Source organism: Caretta caretta, chromosome 13 (genome assembly GCF_965140235.1).
Source record: "Caretta caretta isolate rCarCar2 chromosome 13, rCarCar1.hap1, whole genome shotgun sequence".
Classification (NCBI taxonomy): domain Eukaryota; kingdom Metazoa; phylum Chordata; order Testudines; family Cheloniidae; genus Caretta; species Caretta caretta.
Window position 1 is genome coordinate 798,481 of NC_134218.1, and position 21,781 is coordinate 820,261.

The 21,781-nt window shown below is 60.4% G+C and overlaps 1 protein-coding gene and 1 long non-coding RNA gene across 4 annotated transcripts in view; one reads left to right on the top strand and one right to left on the bottom strand.

Moving 5' to 3' along the window:
* Positions 1–21,781, bottom strand: part of SLC12A5 (solute carrier family 12 member 5) — a 121,441-nt gene that overhangs the window by 43,579 nt on the left and 56,081 nt on the right. For all 3 annotated transcript variants that reach the window (XM_048820235.2, XM_048820234.2, XM_048820236.2), the window contains exons 2-9: positions 17,084–17,178; positions 16,119–16,250; positions 11,023–11,169; positions 8,821–8,875; positions 5,324–5,454; positions 4,474–4,715; positions 4,150–4,361; positions 231–398 (exon numbers count right to left, since the gene is read on the bottom strand). In XM_048820235.2, coding sequence (XP_048676192.1) covers positions 231–398; positions 4,150–4,361; positions 4,474–4,715; positions 5,324–5,454; positions 8,821–8,875; positions 11,023–11,169; positions 16,119–16,250; positions 17,084–17,178 — 1,182 coding nt within the window. The remainder of the gene's footprint in view (positions 1–230; positions 399–4,149; positions 4,362–4,473; positions 4,716–5,323; positions 5,455–8,820; positions 8,876–11,022; positions 11,170–16,118; positions 16,251–17,083; positions 17,179–21,781) is intronic.
* Positions 16,875–21,781, top strand: part of LOC142068781 (uncharacterized) — a 96,034-nt gene continuing 91,127 nt past the window's right edge. The window contains exon 1 of the long non-coding RNA XR_012664652.1: positions 16,875–17,074. This is a non-coding gene — a long non-coding RNA (uncharacterized LOC142068781). The remainder of the gene's footprint in view (positions 17,075–21,781) is intronic.

Consider the following 21,781-nt stretch of genomic DNA (forward strand, 5'->3'; position numbering starts at 1 on the left):
CATGCGCATCGGCACAGACAGACGCACGCACACAGAGGTCTGGCATGGCACACGCACGCACCCCACACATGCGTCGGCACAGCCGACGCAGGCACCCAGAGGTGCACATGGCACACCCACACACCTACACGTGAGCCGGCCCAGCACAGACACACGCACACACACCGAGGCGCGCACCCCCACATGCATTCGGGCACAAGCCCCCAGCACCCAGCGGCTGCAGCTCCTACCTGTGACGGACGGGAAGTAGATGCCCACCAGCAAGGTGAAGTATGAGGTCATGTCGCTGAAGACGTAGGGCTGGTCCATGTCGATAACGGGGTCCACGAGCGACACCGAGGTCACCCCCTGCTTCTCCACAATCACCCCCTTGGTCAGGTACGTGCTCCAGAGATTCTCTGCAAGGGGAGCCGGGGAGGGCTGGGTGTTCACACGGGAGAAGCCCCTGCTCCAAGGTGCTCCGCCATGCCAGCTCCTGCTGCAGACACAATGAGGCATCCCCACACACCCATCACACAGCCCGGGGAACCCCACCCTACTCAGCGCCCCCCCCCCATCCCTGCGCTCAGGAAGCAAGCATTGTCACACAGGCTCAACCCTGAGGGCCGTCAGGCATGTCGGGGGGGGGTGGTCTGAGAATCCTGCAGTCGGCCCCCCATGATGGTCGCAGCCTGACCCCTGAGGGGGTGCCTACACTGCAGCCCGGGGCCAGAGACTTGTGTGAACAGAGCTCACGCTAGTGCGCTGTAAATGGTGCAGACGTTACGGTCAGCGAAGGCTCACTGCAGCTAGGACCCGGGCAGCAGATGGGCTTGGGCCCAGCTGCGTAGCCGGAGCCGCCGCAGGTGCCACATCAGCCACATGGCTACTGTTAGCACACTACTGCGAGCCCTGCCAGCACAAGTCTATCTACCCAGCAGGGAGACTCGCTCCCCACTGCCGTGTGGACACACCCTCATAATCAAAGGTCAGTTAACCTGTGAACCACTTTGTCAGCATTAACTGTGATCACTCTGGACATTCATGATCTCCATATACACATCCACTCCCTTTGGGATCTCTGTGACATCCTGTGGCAGTGAGTTCCACAGGCTAATTATACAATGCGTGAACAAGACTTTCCTTTATTAGTTTTGAATTTCCCATCTGTCAGTTTCACTGGCCGCTCCCTGGGGCCTGTGCTGTGGGACAGGGAGAACTGACGCCCCCTTTCTCACTGCTCTGCCCCATCCAGGACTGGATAGACTGGTGTCCTGCCCCCTCTGCTCCCCCGCCCTCGAGGGTAACAATCCCAATCTCTGCCAGCTCTGCCCACAGCTCCGTTTTTCCAGCCTTGCTTGTTCTCTTCACCCGTCCCTGACCCCTCAGCTGCGTGCGATGGGGCCCAGCGCTGCCCACAGGATCCGCACCATCGATTGATGCAAAGGTGCTAGAACGTTCCCCGTGTTATTCTCCACCCCGGCCCTTGTGCTGCCGAACAGCTCAGCTCTTTTGCCCACAGCAGAGGTCTCCACTGGCACCCAGCTCCCGTCCCTGGCAGTTAATCTAGACCCCTGGGGAGCTCTGCCGGGGAGCCCCTCCACCACACATTACTCACCCCTCCTCCCTGCACCCAGCGCCTCTGCCTGGGAGAGCGCCCCCTGATGCACCCTGGGGACACCTCCCCCTCGGGACTCCTCTCTTAGCAGGCCTGATCAGCACAGCCCTGGGGATTCAGGGTACCCAGAGCCCGACACAAGGGGGCTTTGCCACCCCCTCCCCAGCTGCTGCCGGGGTCTCATTGCTCTGACAGGGGACCCAGGACACAGCCACCAGCCGAGATCAGCAGCTCCAGCCTGTCACCACAAACACAGCTGATGGGGGGCTGGCACCGTGCCCTGATGCAGGCATCAGCGATCCCCGCACAGGAGAGCAGCCAATGGCAGCAGATCCCAAAGCCAAGAAGCTGGGGCTAAGTCTTGGAACACAAAACTCATGGCCAGAGAGACGCCCCACAGCCCCGCGGATATGCCAGCCCAAGACCACGAGCCACAACTCCAGAAGGACCGAGCACATTTAGTGGGTCAGCACCATGGTGCTCCTGAACCAGGCCATCCACCCCCTGAGCCGCCTTGGCCAGGGAGAAGGCCCCGCACAGCCCACGCGCTGGCCCTTTGGAAGATGCTGCAGGGGCTGGCTGGGCGTCTCCCTGCTGGATTCCCTACAGAGGGCCAGGGAGGGATCCCAAATCCAGAGCTCCGGGAGAGGCTGATCCAGCCCTCACCCCCACTGGGGGTTCTCTCAGCCCCTCCTCCTGGTCGCTTGCCCTCTCTCACCCGCTGTCTCTGCTGCTCGTTCCAGGTTGCTAAACCTTCACTGCTGGGAAGAGACTGCCAGCCCCACTTAGCTGTCATCCTTCGACACCCTGCACTGTGTCAGCCCAGCCAGGACTGCCCTCTCGGGGTGAGCCAGCCCAGCTCCCTGAACCTGGCCTCCGGACCGGGACCCACTCGCTGCCTGCACCGCAGAGACCCCAGTCCTGGCAGCCCTGCCACACCTCCTCCCTCCTGCAGCCAGCAGTCCCAGCACTGACTCTCCATCTCCAGCTTGTCGCAGGGCTGGGCCACTGGCCGTGGGCTCCCAGACTCCCCTGGACTGGCCAGCCTTTGCCATCTGCTGCTCACTCACCGAGAACACCCCACCGTGCAGGAATCTGGGCGTGCTGCCATCCGTGACCCTTCTGTCCTACCCACTAGGCAGGGCCTCTCCCTGCCCCATTAATCTGAGCTGCGGACACGTCTCAAGTGCTTCCTGAACATCTAGTAAACGACGTCTATTGGATGCCCCTTATCTGCCGTGGCAGCAATCGCCTGAGAGCGCTAAGCAGGGTAGTCACGCCTGGCCTCCCATGCCTGAATCCAAGCACCTTGTTTTCAACGCACCCTGCCCCTTGGCACCTCACTGGGCACCGCAGAGATTGCCGGGCTGCTGCAAGGGACAGATTTGCCAGAGGCTTTGCTACAAGTAGCAGATCCACGCTGAGCAGGCTCAGAAGTGATTGTTCAAAGATTCCTATCTTTATTATTGTCCAGCTGCTTTGCCCCAGCCATGCTGGCGGGTGCAGAAGGGAAGCTGCTGTGCAGGCTGACAGCGGGAATAAAATCCTCCAGCCTTTTACAATTCTAACATGGCTGCAGGGATTTTCCTCAGACTCCCATGCCCAAATGGGGAAAGTCTCAATGTAACTCCTGAAAGCCAGGGGCCAGGGAAAGCAGCGAGCATCTGGAACCAGGCCACACGGCCACAGCCTCCTCTAGTGTAGCACCCAAGCAAAGGATGACCCAGGAAAAGCAGATTGTAAACAGCTCCTGCCACAAACTTCACCAGAACTTCCTCTGTCTCTGGCCCCATTCCAGAGCCCTGGGTACAGAACAGCTTTTGCTCGCTAATCTACATATTAAAGCAGCAGATAAGTAACACCAAGGGGGTGATTACTTCTCTCTAAACCTCAGATCAATATCAGGCCTTCCCTGGGCAAAGAGGAAACAATGAGCCAATTCATTCAGCTCCAGCCCTGGAAAGTCTGCGGGAAGCCGGTGCACTGTGTCTGGCTCGAAGGGCGAGCCCCCGAGGCACTGAATCTTGGTTCATCCCATGGCTATGGGAGATGCACCTTCCCATGACAGCTACAGCCCAGACAAGGTTCTTCCCCACCAGTGACAACATCTCCACTGAGAATGAGCAGGAAGAGACACAGCGATGAGCAGCCCTGCATGTCAGCATGCCCTACTTAGGGGGGCAGGTCCTGCTGCCCCACAGAGCCACCCTCCCAGCCCCACGGCTCCAAGGCAATTGGAAGGTGGGAGATGAGCTTTCCTCACCTTTCAGCTGCTGGCCGGGCTGGTTTCTAACATGCACAAACTTCTCATGATCTTCAGCACCTCTCCCGACCCATACACAGCTCTGCTGGTGCCCCTCAGGCCTGACCCACAGCCCCCAGCTGCTCCAGTTCTGAGTTTTTCCTTCCCAGAGGCTAAGCCAGGCTCTGGGGAGACCAAGCAATAGGTCACTTGGGAGCCAGAGGGGGGCCGGAACCAGCGTTAAGCCCAGGTCTGCACTGGTGCCAGCCTGGGTCTGTCCACTCTCCCTCCCCCGCGCGGCTGCTCATACCTTTGATGAGCCCACTGGCAGCGCCCGGGATGCCCTGGATCTCGGTCACGTTGTTCCTCAGGAAGTACTCGTCACAGGTGGCGTTGAGGAATTTGGAGGTGCAGAACAGCTCCCACAGCTTGGAGCCCACTGTCTCATTCCCTTCCAGCACCAGCTTGGCACAGATGTCGAAGCCGTGGCGTGACAGTGTCCTGTTACCCAGCAAACAGACCCTGGGGGGAGAGGACACAAGCAGAGAATGTACCAGAGTCACCTCCTGCCCCGCCAGCCCCAGCCCCCTGCGGCAGCCCGCGGGAGGTGGGAGGGTGCTGCGCTGCTACTCACGGGAAGCTGGGGGGGTCGATGGCGGATTTGATGACCCCAGCGTAGATGGCCAGGATGGAGAGGATGACGCAGCCCAGGAAAACCAAGGCAAACTTGTTGACATACTTGACCCCGACGAACACCACAGTGGCCATGCAGGTGAGCACACAGGTGCCATAGACACGCATGTTGTTGAGCATGGCCGCGGCCTCCTCGCTGGCATCCTCTCCCTTGAAAATGGCCATGGCGGGGAAGATATAGGCCTGGGAGAGAGTCACAGCCAGCATCAACGTCTGGCCCAGCGCAGCCCCCACCCACCGGCTCCACTGCCCCACTTCTCCCCATTACAGGGTTATTACAGCCATACCCCAGGACCGGCCAGGATCGGGGCCCTGTTGTGTCAGGCTCAGCACCACAAACCTCACAAGACCCAAAATCACAAGATTTAAAAAAATTATGTTGTGTTTTGTGGTTCTGCCCCCTCCCCCCGCCCCGTCCCCAGTGTGTGCGGGTCTGTGAGACAAGCCGTGCTGTCCACATCCCCACACATATCGGCTCTGGGGGTTTGGGGAGCTCTCACCCCATCTGCCTGTCCCCTGGCCAGCCATTAACCCTGTCCCCCAGGCTTTCCACCACGCCTGTCCCCCCCAGCCTCTCCTCTGCTCCTCCGGGGCTCTGCCCAATGGGGTCCCCATCCAGGCCAAGTGCTGGGGGGGACAGAAGCGCCATCCTGCCCCCACTGCTGAGAGCAGGTGTGCCCAGAGCGCGTGGCTGGAGTGCCGGGCCAGAAGGCTGCTGGGTTACGGCCCCGTGGGGCCTGCGGGAACAGCCTCCCCCAGTGCCCGCTCAGAGGGGCCCCAGCCACACTCACCAGAAGGATCTCGATGGTGCCCAAGATGTACATGGCTCCCGCGAAGGTGGTGCCCAGGTAGAAGCACAGCCCCACGGCCCCGCCGAACTCGGGCCCCAGAGAGCGCGAGATCATGTAGTAGGAGCCACCCGCTGGCAAAGAGAAGAGCAAAGGGGGTTGGGTCCCGCTGCAGGAGCCCGGCACACGCCTGCTTTCTCAGGAACAGATCCCTTTGCACCCTGCCGGTGTGCATCTGCCAGGCCGCTCGGGGGCACCAGGGCCATGTCCCAGCTCCAGCTCTCCTTCCTCATGCCAGGGGAAGCCACTGTGGGTCCAGCAGAGGCCACTCTTGCCAGGCAGAAGTTGGCAAGGGGGCAGGGCGAGCACAGGGCCTGAGCTGGGGGCGGGGAGGTAGGGCTGTCTCCCTCCCAGCAGCAGGAGGGAAGGGGTCCCCTGGAGACCCTGCCAGACCCTCACGCCTTGGCTCACGCTGAGTGGTCTCTGGGCAGAGTGGGGGCAGCTGCCAGGCTGGGCTGTCCCACCTGTGCGGAGCTGACAGGCCGCAGATTGCCTGCAATCCCGCAGCCCCAGGAGGCAGCGGCTGGGCTGCGGACATGTGCTCTGCCAGCTGAGGCAGGCTCTGGGTCCCTGGGGAGCCGTGGCTGAAGGGCCTGCTGCAGCGGGTGAGAAATCCAGGAATGACATCGCTGGACACAGAGCTGTCAGCGCTCAGCCAGAGCCAGGCCACCCAGTCCGGCCAGGTGGGGACAGGGCCCAGCGGCTCTAGCAGCCCCAGGCAGGCGCAGCCATGCACCGAATGCAGTCCTGGGACACAGGGTAACCCCAGCCCCGACTCAGCATCATCCAGAGCTAATTCACTGAACAGCAACGTTCTGAACAAGCTGCTTTGCCCTGCCCCGCTCAGAGCGCCGTGTGGCTGGGGAGCAGAGAGCACCCCGGGAAGACCTTGTGCCAGCTCGGCCCATTGCTCCCCTACATCCCCATGGCCTGACCCCCAGCCGCCCTCCCTGGAGTCTCAGCCCATTGCTCCCCTACATCCCCATGGCCTGACCCCCAGCCACCCTCCCGGGGGTCTCAGCCCATTGCTCCCCCTACAGCCCAATGCCCCTACCTCCAGTCGCCCTCTCTGAGGTCTCCACAATCTCCCCACCAGTCTTTGCAGGCAGTTACCATGTGGCAGATTCAGCTCATTAGTCTTTACTCCTCACTCAGTGAGGAGACCCACATCTGGCTTGGGCCTGTGGGTCTCCTCACTCACCCTGCCCATGTGGGTCATTTACATCTATGCCAAGCCAGTGTGAATGTGGCTGCCCAGGGCCATGCAGCTCCACAGGGGACATTTCATGAGCTATTTTGTGTAAGCATAAACTCCAGCTTCAGGAGAACCGGGGATACATGCAGCCCTGGAGCGACACGCTGAGTTTATCTCTGGGGCAGCGGAGGGCTGGCTTCCCCCACACTGGCTGTGCCCTGCCTGAGGCTCGCTGTCATGGGGGGGCTGCCTATGGTCCAGCTGGTTCTGTGCCTCCCTGCTGCCTCTGCCCATTAGTTCCGAGCGGTAGGTGAGCTTGTGATGTGGGAGCTGGTCCTGAGACCCAGCACACTCATCGCACACAGGGCCACTAAACAGCCGCCTGAGGGGACCAGCTGTTAACCCCTGCTGAGCTGGGCTGGATTCATTCTGGTGCCCTGCCTGGGGAAGACTCTGAAGCGTGACAGTGACTCCCTGAGCCAGCCACTCCCTGGAGCACTAACGGGACACAGGGCAAAGTTTGGATTTGGGAAGATCAGTTATTAAATCCAGTTCTGCCCTTTGGGGGCTCACCCAGCCGGGGTCTCCCTGCTTTGCACCCCCACTGCCTCCGTCTGCTTACAAACCCCCTAATGTTCCCCACCCTCTTCTTAAACGGACAGCTCCCATTAATCCAAGTGCAGCACTAAAAACACCACAAACAATAAGCAACATCCAAATTCACCCCTCAATACAATGTGCTGCAGCATAAAATCATTCCCAGAACGATTCCCTGGCCCTCCCGTTCCACGCCACACATCCCACCCACACCCCTCTCAGCCCACCCGTCGGCAGCACATTTGCAGGCTCGCCCTTCGGATTTGCAGCACAGCCCGGCTCTAGGTGGGAATGCTGTTACCCTGTACGCAAAGCAGCCCATCAGGGGAGACACAACTCACACCGTGTCACCGGGTTACCCAGCTACAGAGGAGCTGGCATTAGAATGCTGGGTCTCTGGCTTCCAGGCTCTGGGAGCAGCATGTTGGCTAGTAGTTAGAGACATCACAGCCCAGTGCAGCAGTGTGACGAAGTTTCCTTGTTTCCTATGGGTTTTTCCCCCCTTGGTTTTCCTATGGTTTGTATGCAGAGGGAGTGGGACTCAGTTTCCCTGGGGGTTACCAGTTTAACAAGGTGATGGGAGAGGGAGTTTGTTGTTCCAGAGGACTGGCAGGGAACGTGGGACGCCAGCCAACGGCCTGGTGACCCGGAGGCCCAACTCAGGAGTCACAGCCAGTTATGGCCAGTGGGGAAACAATGGGCTGCGAGGACCCCCGGGGACCCAACCAACCGGTCCCAGCTAGAGGACCCTGTTTACGACCCTGTTTACCTGGAGAGAAGACAATGGACAGGGGCGGGACTTGGGGCCGGGGATCTCAGCTGCCCAGCGGGGAAGCAGGGGGGCTCTGGGCTGGAGGGAGGGAGCAGGCAGAGCCCAGCTGGATGCAGGGGAGACTTGGATGTGCTGTGCTGAGGGAGGCCAGGCCTGAGGCCCTGAGAGTTTCCTGTGCTGGGTTCAGTGCTCAATAAACCCTCCTGTTTGACACTGACTGAGAGTCACTCCGGTCTAGAGAACAGGGTGGCATCATCCCCTTCGGGGAGTGAAGGTCCCAGGGATCCAGAGTGAGTGGTCTCCGTGAGGGGACCCACAGCGGGAAACAGGTGTGCTAAGGCTCAGAGAGGGGTGGCTTGAGGAGGTGGAGGGGCTTAACCCCGAGAGAGAGTGGACCCCCGGGAAAAGGGCTGTCTCACTGAAAGGGGCACCCCGCACGGACCGCAGGGGCCAAGAGCGGGCACGATCGGTGAGTCCGTGACAAGCCGTACCACTGCTTGGCTCTCTGCAGAAGCAGAATCTGGTCTTTTGGGAGCTAAAACTGCCACTTAGCTAAATGACAGCGCTAGCCACTGGCTGGGGGCAACTAGCCCCATAGGTGGGCCAGCCACTGGCTGGGGACTCTCTGTCACAGGGGTTAGACAAGCCCAGAATACAGCATGTTCCTTCCAAAAGCCAGTGGGTGACGCACATGGGCCTTTGGTCTCTCCCACCAGAGACTGAGGGTCTACGGCAGCTCTGCCTGTGCAGGGTCGTAGCTGTGGAGTGGGTGGCTGGGAGCTAGTGTCCCTGTGACTGGGGGAGGAGGCTGGGGGAGGAGGCTGATGCAGTCAGGGCGATGATGTGCAGCGGGGAGAGGGAAAGCCCTCGCCCTACCTGGCACAACGCCGTTTGTAGCGATGGCACTCATGGAAATGGCTGTCAGCATCGTCTGCAGAGAGGAAAACCATAGTGTTAGATTTCAGAGTAGCAGCCGTGTTAGTCTGTATTCGCAACAAGAACAGGAGGACTTGTGGCACCTCAGAGACTAACCAATTTATTTGAGCATAAGCTTTCGTGAGCTACAGCTCACTTCATCGGATGCATGCCGTGGAAAATACAGAAGATGGTTTTATACACACAAACCATGAAAAAATGGGTGTTTATCACTACAAAAGGTTTTCTCTCCCCCCACCCCACTCTCCTGCTGGTAATAGCTTATCTAAAGTGATCACTCTCCTTACAATGTGTATGATAATCAAGGTGGGCCGGAGAAAACCTGGATTTGTGCTGAAAATGGCCCACCTTGATTATCATACACATTGTAAGGAGAGTGATCACTTTAGATAAGCTATTACCAGCAGGAGAGTGGGGTGGGGGGAGAGAAAACCTTTTGCAGTGATAAACACCCATTTTTTCATGGTTTGTGTGTATAGAAACCATCTTCTGTATTTTCCACAGTATGCATCCGATGAAGTGAGCTGTAGCTCATGAAAGCTTAGGCTCAAATACATGGGTTAGTCTCTGAGGTGCCACAAGTCCTCCTGTTCTCCTAGTGTTAGAGGCACCCTGGAGCCATGCTGTCTCCTGTGCCCCAGTGGGCCGGGGGCACCAGGCCGGGGGCCAGGAATAATGCAACACCTGGGAGGGGAGCAGTAATTACTGACCTGGAGGTGTGTCACGAGTGAGAGGGGTCAGGAATCGGGAAGGTGTTTGCCTGTATGAATGACACCAGTATGTCACTTTGTCGTGGGGCAAGGGACGAGCAAAGGGATTGACATTAAACCCGTGGTTGAGTTTTCCGAGCTGGAAGTTGAATTCAGCCCCAGGGTTATTCCCCAGGCGCTCCACCCCTGGGCTGTGGGTCCCAGCATGCCAGCTCCTGCCCAATTTGCTCCTGGGTGAGCTAAAGCTTCAGAAGTGATCCCTCCAGGAGGGAGCTGGGACCCTTTGGAAGAGAGGCTCTCAGATTGTAGCGCATTGGAGGGCTGCCCAGGGCTGCTCTCCTCAGTAAGGTCTGGTCTGCATGTCAGACCTACGTTGGTGTAACGATGTCGCTTGGGGTGTGAAAAATCCACAGCCCTGAGTGACGCAGTTACACTGACCTAGCCCCCGGTGTGGACAGCGCCAGGTCCACCGACATAGCTACAGCCTCTCAGGGACGTGGATTAACTATGCCGCCGGGACAGCTCTCTCCCATCGGCTCTTTAAACACTACTGGGGCACAGCTGCACCAAAGCAGCGTTTGACATGTAGACGTGCCCTCAGCATGTGACCTGGTTCTTCTTGCTCCGGCATGGCTGCCGTGGCTATTGGTAGCAGAGGGCTGATGGGAGGGCAGGTTGCCCTGCAGCATGGCCCACACCAGGAAAAAGGGTTTTAACATGAGGCTTTCCTGGCCTCTGGCAACCCTGCTGCATATGGGGGGGGGGCACCATCTTGGAGGCGGGGCCCCATTTCCATCCAGCTGTAAAACTGCCTGAACTGCACACAAAAGAGCTGTCTCGTTGCATTGCACAGGGCGGGAGACGGCCCACAAGAAGGGGGTGCTGGAATATCAGATTCTGATCCCAGGAAATAAAGTTCCCAAGAAGTAGCTGCTCCCCTCAGTGGGGCCCCCAGGCAGCACACTCCTGCCCATCTCCAGGATTGATAGAATTGGGACTAGCTTCTGGCTTGTAAAGGCTGGTTTCCCAACAAGGTGATGGGTTTGGTTTATTAGCTGTGTCAGCATTCAGTGTTCCCATCTCGTTCCCTAGTAACAGGTGGCTGGCTGTCTCCAGTCCTCTCTTTCGCTGCAGTCTCCCTCCCCCCAGCACTGGAGTGGGGCTTCTTCCTGACTCCTAGGCTGAGCCATGTTCATGCAAACAGGGGAGGTGAATTATTCCTCCCTGCAGGTCCCAGCGGGCCCTGCCACTCCCAAGGAACTCCAGCCCTTGGCCGGAAGGGAGAGAAGAATGAGCTAGGCCTGTCCATTCAGTGCTGGGCTCTGCCCGTCTCGTCTAACCCCACCTGGACGGGACACTCCATGCTGCACAGCAGAGCTTACAGCCCTGGGGTGACGGCTGCACGGCAGGGCGGGGTAACGCCATCACTCACGCAGGAGCAGCAAAGGATGACCATGCAGAATGACTCCATGATGCCAGCAATTCCCACCACCCAGGTGAGGCGCAGGAAGAGGATCACCCCGAAGATGTTTTGCAGGCAGGGCAGGTAAACGCCCATGAAAGTGCCCATCCGTGGAGCCTACAGAGAAAAGCATAGCACGATTAGCCACGAGGGAGGCAGCATCACCCCCCAGCCCCCCACCCCCGCCGAGACCAAAGGGCCTCTTGAAATGTTTTTCCCTGGGAGGGTCAAGTCCCTGGAAACACGGTGCAGCGACAACTGGGGCTGGGGAGTCACGACCAAAAGAAATGGAGGGGCTCATTTGCTCCATGCCTCGCCATGGCAGCTGTGGAGAACAGTTCAGAGGGGAGGGCTCAGACCTCAGCTGGGCAGAGCAAAGGAGCAGCATGCAGCGCTGGCGAGGGGAGCTCCAAGGCAGGAAACTGCATCCGAGACAGCAGGCTCTTCCGTCCTCTGCAGCGGCCAGGTCAGCGCCTGCCTCCAGGCACGGGGCGTGCTTGGAATACGACAGGGAGAGCGAGTGAAAGGATGCAAACACGGTCGCTGCAGAGGATCGGCTACAGCCACCCTGCTGGAGACAGGCCTCTGCCACCCTACTTGCTGCTGTGCTCTCTCTGCACAGCTGCAGGGCCTTTCGTTCCAACAGCAGCAAGGCTGACTCCGCCCCGCTCCTCTGCACGGGGCTCCCGAGACGCCCCTGTGACGAAGTGGGACTGTTCTTGATGTTTCCTCTGAATAGTGTGGGGGTGCCTCAGTTTCCCCTAGGCAGTTCTTAGGTATCTAGGGGGTGGGGTAGGTGTGTGTGATCATTGCGGAGCCCTAGGGGGCATGTGTGTGCAGGAGTCTGGACACAGAGAATGGCCAACACCCTGTTTCCTGGCAGCTGATGGCCTGGGCCCTTCCCCCCTGCAGGGTGAGAGCTGAAGGGTTGGAGAACAAGGGAATCAGGTGACCACCTGGCCCGGGAAAGGAACAAGGCCCAGAGGAGGAGGGGCTGGAGGGGGTTTTCAGTTTGGGGCTGGCTGGGACATGGAGTGAAGTGCAGACGTGGTTGTCTGGCTCACTGCCCCCCAGAATGGACCCAGCTGAGGGGTCCCGTTCTCTGCACCTGCAAGCTCTGTTTTAGACCATGTTCCTGTCGTCTAATAAACCTTCTGTTTTACTGGCTGGCTGAGAGTCACGTCTGACTGCGAAGTTGGGGTGCAGGACCCTCTGGCTTCCCCAGGAGCCCCGCCTGAGCGGACTCGCTGTGGGAAGCGCACGGAGGGGCAGAGGATGCTGAATGCTCCGAGGTCAGACCCAGGAAGGTGGAAGCTGGGTGAGCTGCGTGTCCTGAAGACAGGCTGCTCACAGAAAGGCGACTGCCCCAGAGTCCTGACTGGCTTCATGGGGAGCAGTTCCAGAGCATCGCCCAGGGACTCCGTGACAACTGGTGGCAGAGGTGGGATGTACTGCACCCCGTGGATGGCGCTTCCTGCAGTAAGTGACTGGGGAGCAGTAACACGAAGGGGGATTGCCGAGGACCAGGCCTGCTGAAGGCTCAGAGAGGAGCGGTTTCAGGGGGCGGTTAACCCCTAGGAGTGTGTGACCATAGAGAAGGACTTTTGCAGTAACAGGGTTCCCCTGGGGACTGCAGCGAGCAGTCTCAGGGGCGGAGGAGTCTGCAGCTCGACCCTGGCAAAGAGGTGGTGACCTCGAGAAGGGCTGGCACACTAGGGGTTCTCCCTGGAAACCGTGGGGAGCTGAGAACACACGGGCCTGTGAGTCCACAACAACTTGGGAGAGCGGAGTGATGGCCTGTCCCCGTCTCCTTAAGAAGGACAGTGTAACCCTGTGCAAAAAGAGAGGGTTGAGCGCTGGAAAGTTCACCAAAGCAGAGTTAATCGTGCAGCTGGAGGAGGATGACCGCTCTAAGGAACAGATTCCTGACCCCAAATGGGGCTATAGCAGGATCTGGGAGCAGCTGGAGCGGGAGCCAGGCATCGCCAAGACTCCTGTCCCCGACCAGACGGGGGTCTTCACGATCGGGTTCCCCATCGGGGGATCGAGACGGACGGGATTGGAGCTGAGTCTGAGAGAGCAAGAGGACTGTGGGAGACAGCGAGAGCCCGAGAAAGAGCTGCAGAAGCAGCAGCAGCATGAACTGGCGGTGGGGGAGCGGAGAGGCCCAGGGGACCTCCCCGGGGTGAGTGGGGATAGATCCCGGGGGGCCAGTTCCGCAGGGAACCTCGAGACTAAATTGCTGCCCCTGGTTAAGGAGGGGGGGTGTGTGGATGCCCACCTCACTGCCTTTGAGCAGGCTGACGATTTGAACCAGGGGGACCCTGCGGAAAAGCCCCGGTGTCTAGCTCCCTTGCTGGGTCCCAAGGCCATAGACTCCGTCAGCCAGATGGGTGGGGATGTGGACAGGCTCCCACTCCTGACCCCAACCTATATGTCTGTGTGGAGTTTCCTGGGGCCAGGCCCCTCGGACCTCCAGTGGGAGCAGAAGGTGATGGTCAATGGGGAGACATTCTTGGGGTGGCCAAAGGGCATGGGCTGCATAAACCTTCCCACATGCGGCCTGCGAGTGCTATCGACCACCCCTGACCTAAGGGAGGGTATGAAAATGGAAGGGCCTGGTGTAACTCCTACCAAGGAATGGGAGAGATGCTGGGGCATCCATGGGAACGTTGGTGGCTTCGAACTTCCCCAGGTCACCGGCTAAAGTGACCCCGCTCAGTTCGATCTCGAAGGGGGGAGAGATGTGACGAAGTGGGACTGTTCTTGATGTTTCCTCTGAATAGTGTGGGGGTGCCTCAGTTTCCCCTAGGCAGTTCTTAGGTATCTAGGGGGTGGGGTAGGTGTGTGTGATCATTGCGGAGCCCTAGGGGGCATGTGTGTGCAGGAGTCTGGACACAGAGAATGGCCAACACCCTGTTTCCTGGCAGCTGATGGCCTGGGCCCTTCCCCCCTGCAGGGTGAGAGCTGAAGGGTTGGAGAACAAGGGAATCAGGTGACCACCTGGCCCGGGAAAGGAACAAGGCCCAGAGGAGGAGGGGCTGGAGGGGGTTTTCAGTTTGGGGCTGGCTGGGACATGGAGTGAAGTGCAGACGTGGTTGTCTGGCTCACTGCCCCCCAGAATGGACCCAGCTGAGGGGTCCCGTTCTCTGCACCTGCAAGCTCTGTTTTAGACCATGTTCCTGTCGTCTAATAAACCTTCTGTTTTACTGGCTGGCTGAGAGTCACGTCTGACTGCGAAGTTGGGGTGCAGGACCCTCTGGCTTCCCCAGGAGCCCCGCCTGAGCGGACTCGCTGTGGGAAGCGCACGGAGGGGCAGAGGATGCTGAATGCTCCGAGGTCAGACCCAGGAAGGTGGAAGCTGTGTGAGCTGTGTGTCCTGAAGACAGGCTGCTCACAGAAAGGCGACTGCCCCAGAGTCCTGACTGGCTTCATGGGGAGCAGTTCCAGAGCATCGCCCAGGGACTCCGTGACAGCCCCCAAACCCGCCAACGGGGGTTCGGTCTCAGGGGATCAGAGCCGTTCATTTCCCTGTTGGCACGGTGCCAGCTGCGGCCCACGTTGCCCCTCACTGTGTGGCCGCTCACAAAGGGAGCCGGCAGGAAATCGCAGGGACAGGTTGACGCAGGCAGGGTGACCGGACAGCAAGGGTGAAAAATCGGGACGGGGGTGGGGGGTAATAGGAGCCTATATAAGAAAAAGACCCCAAAATCGGGACTTTCCCTCTAAAATCGGGACATCTGGTCACCCTAGGCGCAGTACACTGGGAACTTGCTCCCGGCTGTGACGCTTTGCAGCCCACAGTGCTGGTGGCTCCAGGCTGCCCACTTAGGGCCTGGCTACGTCAGAGAGCTCCGTGGATCGCAATGCACCTGGCTCAAACACAGCCCACCCGGGGCCACAGACACCAGTGGTCCAAGCCACTGGTGTCTGTGGCAGGGAGGCAGGGGGCCACGGCAGCAGCCTGGGGTAGCCGTGCCCCAGTGACAGCCCAGGGCAGCCCGTGAGCACTTTGGAAAGCCTGGTGCTTGGGGATCTCTGGCGGAAGCGATGCAGACACCAGGCGCCTCAGAAGGGTCAGGTGCACCTGGGCCCATGGCAGCGCCCTGGTGATCTTGGCAGCAGCAGCATGAGCCACGTGCTACCCACCTGCTACTGCAGCAAGGACTGGGAGCTGCGGGAGGGCCCCACTCCATGGAGGAAGGCCCAGCTGAGGCGGTAGGACAGGCCTGGACCCTGCCCTGCGAGCCCCAGGGAGCAGGAAGTGAGAGCGTGGGAATTCCTGAACTCCCACAGCTGCAGAGAACCTCACTCAGGCCAGAAAATGCAAATTGAAACCAGGAGCCTCCAGATCCGAGCAAGCGGAAGCTGCTGAGCCCCTAGCCCCTGGGCGGGAAGCCTCACTGTCCGCCCAGGGACTCAATGCAAAGCCTGTGAATCCTGCAGGGAGAGGGCTAATCCCACTCGCTTGCCCGCTCCCTTGGCCATGTCTGTGTGACTGTGCCATGGCTTAGCACCGACGTGAAGGGGCAAACCCCTTGGGAGAGAACCCATGGCCCAACGGCCCCTGAGAGCAGCCCCAGAGAACCCCACCGCAGTGCCCCCCCCGATCCGCTCACCAGCAGCCCCAGAGAACCCCACCCCAGATCCCCCCACCAGCAGCCCCAGAGAACCCCACCGCAGTGCCCCCCCAGATCCCCCTACCAGCAGCCCCAGAGAACCCCACCGCAGTGCCCCCCCAGATTCCCCCCACCAGCAGCCCCAGAGAACCCCACCGCAGTGCCCCCCCAGATCCCCCCACCAGCAGCCCCAGAGAACCCCACCCCAGTGCCCCCCCAGATTCCCCCACCAGCAGCCCCAGAGAACCCCCCACGCCCCCCCACCAGCAGCCCCGAGAACCCCCCCAGACCCCACCCCACCAGCAGCCTCAGAGAACCGTACCCAGTGCCCCCCCAGCCAGCAGCCCCGGAGAACCCCCCCAGACCCCACCCCACCAGCAGCCTCAGAGAACCCCCCCAGACCCCCCCATGGCAGCCAGCGCTGGAGCCCGGTGCCAAACCCCTCACCTGTACAGGTTTCTTTTTGGCCCCGTCGTTGTTCTCCGCCTCCTCATGCTCTCGGCTGCCCTGTGGCAGGTTGGTGTAGTTCACGAGGCCACTCAGCAGGGACGAGACCATGGGGCTGGTGTCCATCTCTTCCTGTTAGGGGCAGTGACAGGTGAGGGCGAGACCTGTCCTGAGCCAGCTGCGCCCTCCCTCCACGCTGCCCCCCCCTGCGGTCCCTCTGCTCGGTGCTGTGACGAAGCGGGACTGTTCTTAATGTTTCCTCTGAATAGTGTGGGGGTGCCTCAGTTTCCCCTAGGCAGTTCTTAAGTATCTAGGTGGTGGGGTAAGGGTGTATGATCATTGCAGAGCCCTAGGGAGCAGGTGTGTGCAGGGGTCTGGACACAGAGAATGGCCGACACCCTGTTTCCTGGCAACTGATGGCCTGGGCCCTTCCCCCCTGCAAGGTGAGAGCTAAAGGGTTGGAGATCAAAGGAATCAGGTGCCCTCCTGGCCCGGGAAAGGGACAAAGCCCAGAGGAGGAGGGGCTGGAGGGAGTTTCAGTTGGGGGCTGGCTGGAGACATGGCGTGAAGTGCAGACGCAGTTGTCTGGCTCACTGCCCCCAAAATGGACCCAGCTGAGGGGTCTGGTTCTCTGCACCTACAAGCTTTGTGTTAGACCATGTTCCTGTCGTCTAATAAACCTCTGTTTTCCTGGCTGGCTGAGAGTCACATCTGTCTGTGAAGTTGGGGGGCAGGACCCTCTGGCTTCCCCAAGACCCCGCCTGGGTGGACTCGCTGGGGGAAGCGCACGGAGGGGCAGAGGATGCTGAATGCTCCGAGGTCAGACCCAGGAAGGGGGAAGCCATGTGAGCTGTGTGTCCTGCAGACAGGCTGCTCCCAGAGAGGAGACTTCCCCAGAGTCCTGACTGGCTTCATGGGGAGCAGTTCCAGAGCATCGCCCGGGGACTCCGTGACAGGTGCCCTACCTCGAAGAGGGCCATGTTCTTCCCGTCATACTCCTTGCCCTTCTCCAGGTCTGTGCTGTTGATGAAGGGGCTGCTCTCCTTGGGGTTGCCATCACCTGCAGAGACTCACAGAGATCAGGGCTTGGGCCAGTCACCCCCTCTCCCAGCCAGCAGCCCACACCATGCCAGCTCGCCGGCTCACCCACCCTGCTAGTACTGCTCCCACCCAGCATCGGCTGCACAGAGCTCCAGTCACCCCAGCCACCCCCTGGGAGCATGGTGAGAAGCTGAAAGCAGGGCCCCAAGCCCAGCATGGCCCCATCTGCCAGGAGTCATCGGGGATCCACAGCCCTGATGCCAAGGAGAGCTGGGATTCTCAGGAACACGTGAGTGAGAGGCCGAATCTCTTCCAAATGCACCATCCAGGGCTGGCTCAGACCACTGACCCGGGCCATCAGTGCCCAGGTAGGGGTACACGGGCACTGCTGGGACTGGGGGGAGAGTGACTGCTCCTGACACCCAGCCATGCCTCGACTGCAGGGAACAGAGCCAGGGAAAGCAGCCAGTGTCCCTGGACAGCCTGGCCTTCTCCACCAGAGTCCCCTGCCTAGACACTACTGGGATTTATGGCCAGCACTCCCAAGCTGCACCCCTTGCTGCTCCTGCCGGAGCCTGAGCCCCCCAGCACCACTGCTTAAAGTCACTGGGCAGCCGCCCGGGAGGGAGGCCTGGTGGGTATTAGACTCAGAGCAGCAGGCTCTGTGCCCTGAGCCCCAGCAGAGGGAGTCATGCTCCCAGCCCCCATGGAAGGGGATCCACGCCCCGGCACCAGCACTGGGTTTCCCACCCCCATGCAAGGGGATCCGTGCCCCGGCACCAGCACTGGGATTCCCAGCCCCTGTGCAAGGGGATTTCCAGACCCCTGGTGTACAGTCCCTAATGTACTTAAGGCATCTCTGCCGGTTTGCTCTGTGGGCAGTGAGTGCTGAGAAAAGAGGCAAAATCCTGGCTCCAGTGCACAGGTGGGTGAGTAAGAGGGCACTGGGGCAGCCCGGCCTGGCAACTGGGCAGGGGGCAGTCAGATGGAGCAGGGCTGGTCTGCCAGGAGAGTGGGCTAACTATGCAGAGCCTTGGCCCAGGCCCCACCGTGTCCCCCATATGTGGAGAGCCAGCAGCCCCGCAGCCTGAGCAGAGGGGAGGTTGCCAGAGCAGCGGCCTCAGGGCGCTCCCCCGACAGCCCAAGTACCCAGGCCCCACAGAGGGACAGCGCATGCACCAGCCTCTGCACTCTGTGCCCCATCCCCACCCAGGCTCGGCACCCACCCAAGCTTCAGGGTCATGGGACTGCAGCCAAAGAGCACAGACATCAGTTGAAGTGAGTCGTGTGCACCCATGATGGGAACAGACCCTGGCCCGGCGCTCCCCCAGGCCAGACCCAGCCACGACAGAGCCACGGCCTATTCTGCCCATGTGCGGGGGCCCTCTCCTGGGAGCCAGAGCTGCCTCTGGGATTGGGCCCAGGCTGGCTGCCCCTGAAGGCAACGCAGAACTAAAGAATTGTTGAGTGGCCCCTGGGGTCCAGCCCACATGGGAAGCACTGCAGAGCAATGGGGCCGCCAGCTGCCAGGGAGACCTGCTCCGTCTGTAGCTCTGTGAGGGGAGAGCAGCAGGTCTGGAGGCTGAGAAGGATCTTTTGGGGGCCGCGTGGGAATGGGCTGAGCAGTGTAGCGAGGGGACCTGTTGGGGGCACCAGGTCCAGCTGGAGCAGGGTGATGCTCACAGGTTCTCTGGCAGAGGCCTGGCTGTCTGCAGCACAGACGACCTCGCTCTGAAGGACCAAGAGCCAGACGTAGCAGTAATGAAAAGTGCAGAGCCGCGGAAAGAACTCAGGGTGGGAGAGCTGCAGCTGGGACAGGTGCAAGGGGAGTAGTGTGTTTTGAGGAGCACGGGCACAACCAGGGAGCAGCAAAGGGGGGTGGGACTGAGCAGCCCCAAGAACTGCTGCGAGCCCAACCACAGAGCAGCTGCCCCAGTGAGCTCCTGCGTGCCAGCCCCACCCTGAGCGCCCGCGGGGGAGCCCACCGAAGCAGGCCTGGGAATTGGCCGAGATCCACCCAGACCCCGGGGACATTGGCAGCTGGAATCCAATGAGAGCAACTCACTCGCCTACGCAGCCCGCTTGGGACAGAGCTGTCTGCGCCCGCTTCAGGGGAAGGCTGGAGCTCCTGGGGGTCTCTCAGGGGCAGGGAGACAGGGACTGCTCAGGGGGAACCCCGACACCAGCTGTGCACAAAGCACCCCATGGGACAGGCAGAGCGAGTCCATGGACAGGGACAGCGCGGCCTGTGGCGCTGGGAACCCGCTGACAGCCTGGCACAGCTCTGCTCTCGATGGCTGGGTTCAGGTCAGGGCCTGACAGAGCCAAGGAACTGGGTGTGACACAGCAGGGAGTGGGGTGGACTGACCGGGGAATGGCGTCTAGTTCTGCTGGGACTGTCTGCACAGGGGATGGGAGAGCAGGGGGTGAATCCACTGGAGTGAGGAGACCTGAGCCTGTCACCTGAGCTGGGAGAGGGTTGGGCCCAGGTGACACCTTTGCCCGGGAAACTGGACAAAGGCTGCAGGAGAGAGCCTGCTGGAGGGGTTTTGGTTTCAGTTTTGTGCTGGGTGGTGGAAAGCAGGGGAACCCCAAGGCTGGAGTCTAAACTCCCTGCTCCCCAGAAGGACTTAACTGAGGAGTCCTGGTTGTACCCACAAGCTCTGTTTTGGACTGTGTTCCTATTGTCCAATAAACCTTCCGTTTTACTGGCTGGCTGAGAGTCACAGTGATTCCCAGGAAGAGGGGTGCAGGGCCCTGACTCCCCGACACTCCGTGACTGGGCAAGGGGCAGAATTTTCAGACCGCTCTGCGATTCCCAGGTCTCTCCAGAGGGAACTCCTTGCTCCCCAGGGGAGGAACAGTAGCCACCTGGCTTCGGTGCTTTGGCTGCATCCAGTAGGTTTTAGCACATGCCCATGCCGAGGAACATGCCAAGTGCAGCCTGTCCCCTGTGGGGTTCCTCGCGCCCCAGGAGAAACTCACTCAGCGGCTGCAGAGCCGATCGGAGGCCGAGCACAGCTCCCCTGGCAGTGGCAGGGCCTGGGGTGGGCCCACGTGCTCTCAGCCACGGGAAGGGTCTGCCTGGGACATGGAACCACAGGTTGCAGTTTAATGAAACCAATGCTGCCCAGCCACACAGGGCTCTGTCAGCTCCTGTCACAGGAGAACTACCAGTGCTAACAAACAGGCCCAGCAAGGTCTAGACAGCCTCCATATCCCTGCCAGCCCCATGCCATGGCCAAGAGCTGGGCAGCCCCCAGGGAGTGAGAGGAGGAGGAGAGGAAGCTCCTGTTCTGCCGAGCTTTGGTTCAAACACACCCAGCGCCCTGACAGAGGGGACATGCTGCTGCCATTACCCAGCCCAGGGCCCCAGCGCTCGGCAAGTCCCAGCAATGCTCCCTGCTGTGTGGGAGAGAAGCCCACTGACCCCCAGGATGCTGCGCAGGGCCCAGGACGCCCGTCTATGCCCTGGGCTGAGTCCCAGCCCATTATGTAGCTGCGCCACATGGGGCTCAGCTGTCCAGAGTGCAGAGGGGCAGAGAACACGCTGTCACAACACAAGCGGCCTCGCTTACTGGTGTCACGGGACTGCAGTGCCCCGAGTCTGCTGCACGCCACAGCCTGCAAGGAGCCTGGGTGACCAAGATGTGATGATGTGACGCAGCAGGGAGGGGGGAGTGCTGACCTGGGAATATGCCCTGGGGATGGGAGACCTGAGAGCCTGTCACCTGAGCCAGGAGCGGGAGGGGGAGGTAACACCTCTGCCCAGGAATGTGGATGGAGGCTGCAGAAGGGAACCTGCTGGGGGGGTTTAGTTTCAGTTTGGGGCTGGGTGGAGGAATACAGGGAACCCCAGGGCTGGGGTCTAAGCTCCCTGCTCCCCCAGAAGGACTTGACTGAGGGGTCCTGGGTGTACCCACAAGCTCTGTTTTGGACTGTGTTCCTGTTGTCCAATAAACCTTCTGTTTTACTGGCTGGCTGAGAGTCTCAGTGAATCCCAGGAAGAGGGGTGCAGGGCCTGGACTCCCCCACACTCCGTGACACAAGTGGGAGTATTTTGTAATATTGTTATGAAGCCTATGTGTGCCTCAGTTTCCCCTATGTGCTGCACTGTTACCCAGTGACGCAAAAGAACTGTTTGCTCTCAGGACAGGCTGAGGTATGTGGGTGTCCCTAGTCTGGGTCGAGGTCTCGATATCAGCGGAGTGGCTGAGAAGACCATGGCGAATCCAGTCGCCAGGACATGGACACCTAGCAACCAGAGGGCTGTGGCCTTCCCCACCTCTCCTAGGGAGCTGAACAACGGTCCCCAGCTCCAGAGCAGAGGATGGGAGAGGTGGGGGAGGAGAGCTGGCTGCTGGACCGAGCTGGGGCTCTCACCCGGGTCTGACCAAGGAGGAGACAGACGGAGCTTGAACCAAGGGGTTCCTACAGCTTGGCTGGGCGCTGGGCTAACCAGACTGGACTGTGCTTTACCCTTCAGTTCTCTGTGCTACCCTAAGGCCTGCCTGGGCCCTGTGCCAGCTAGCGAATAAACCCGACTGTGGGACAGCGCTGTGTGAGCGTCACTGCCCATGCTGGGCGAGGGACGTCCGTACGCGTCTCCCTCAGGGACTTGC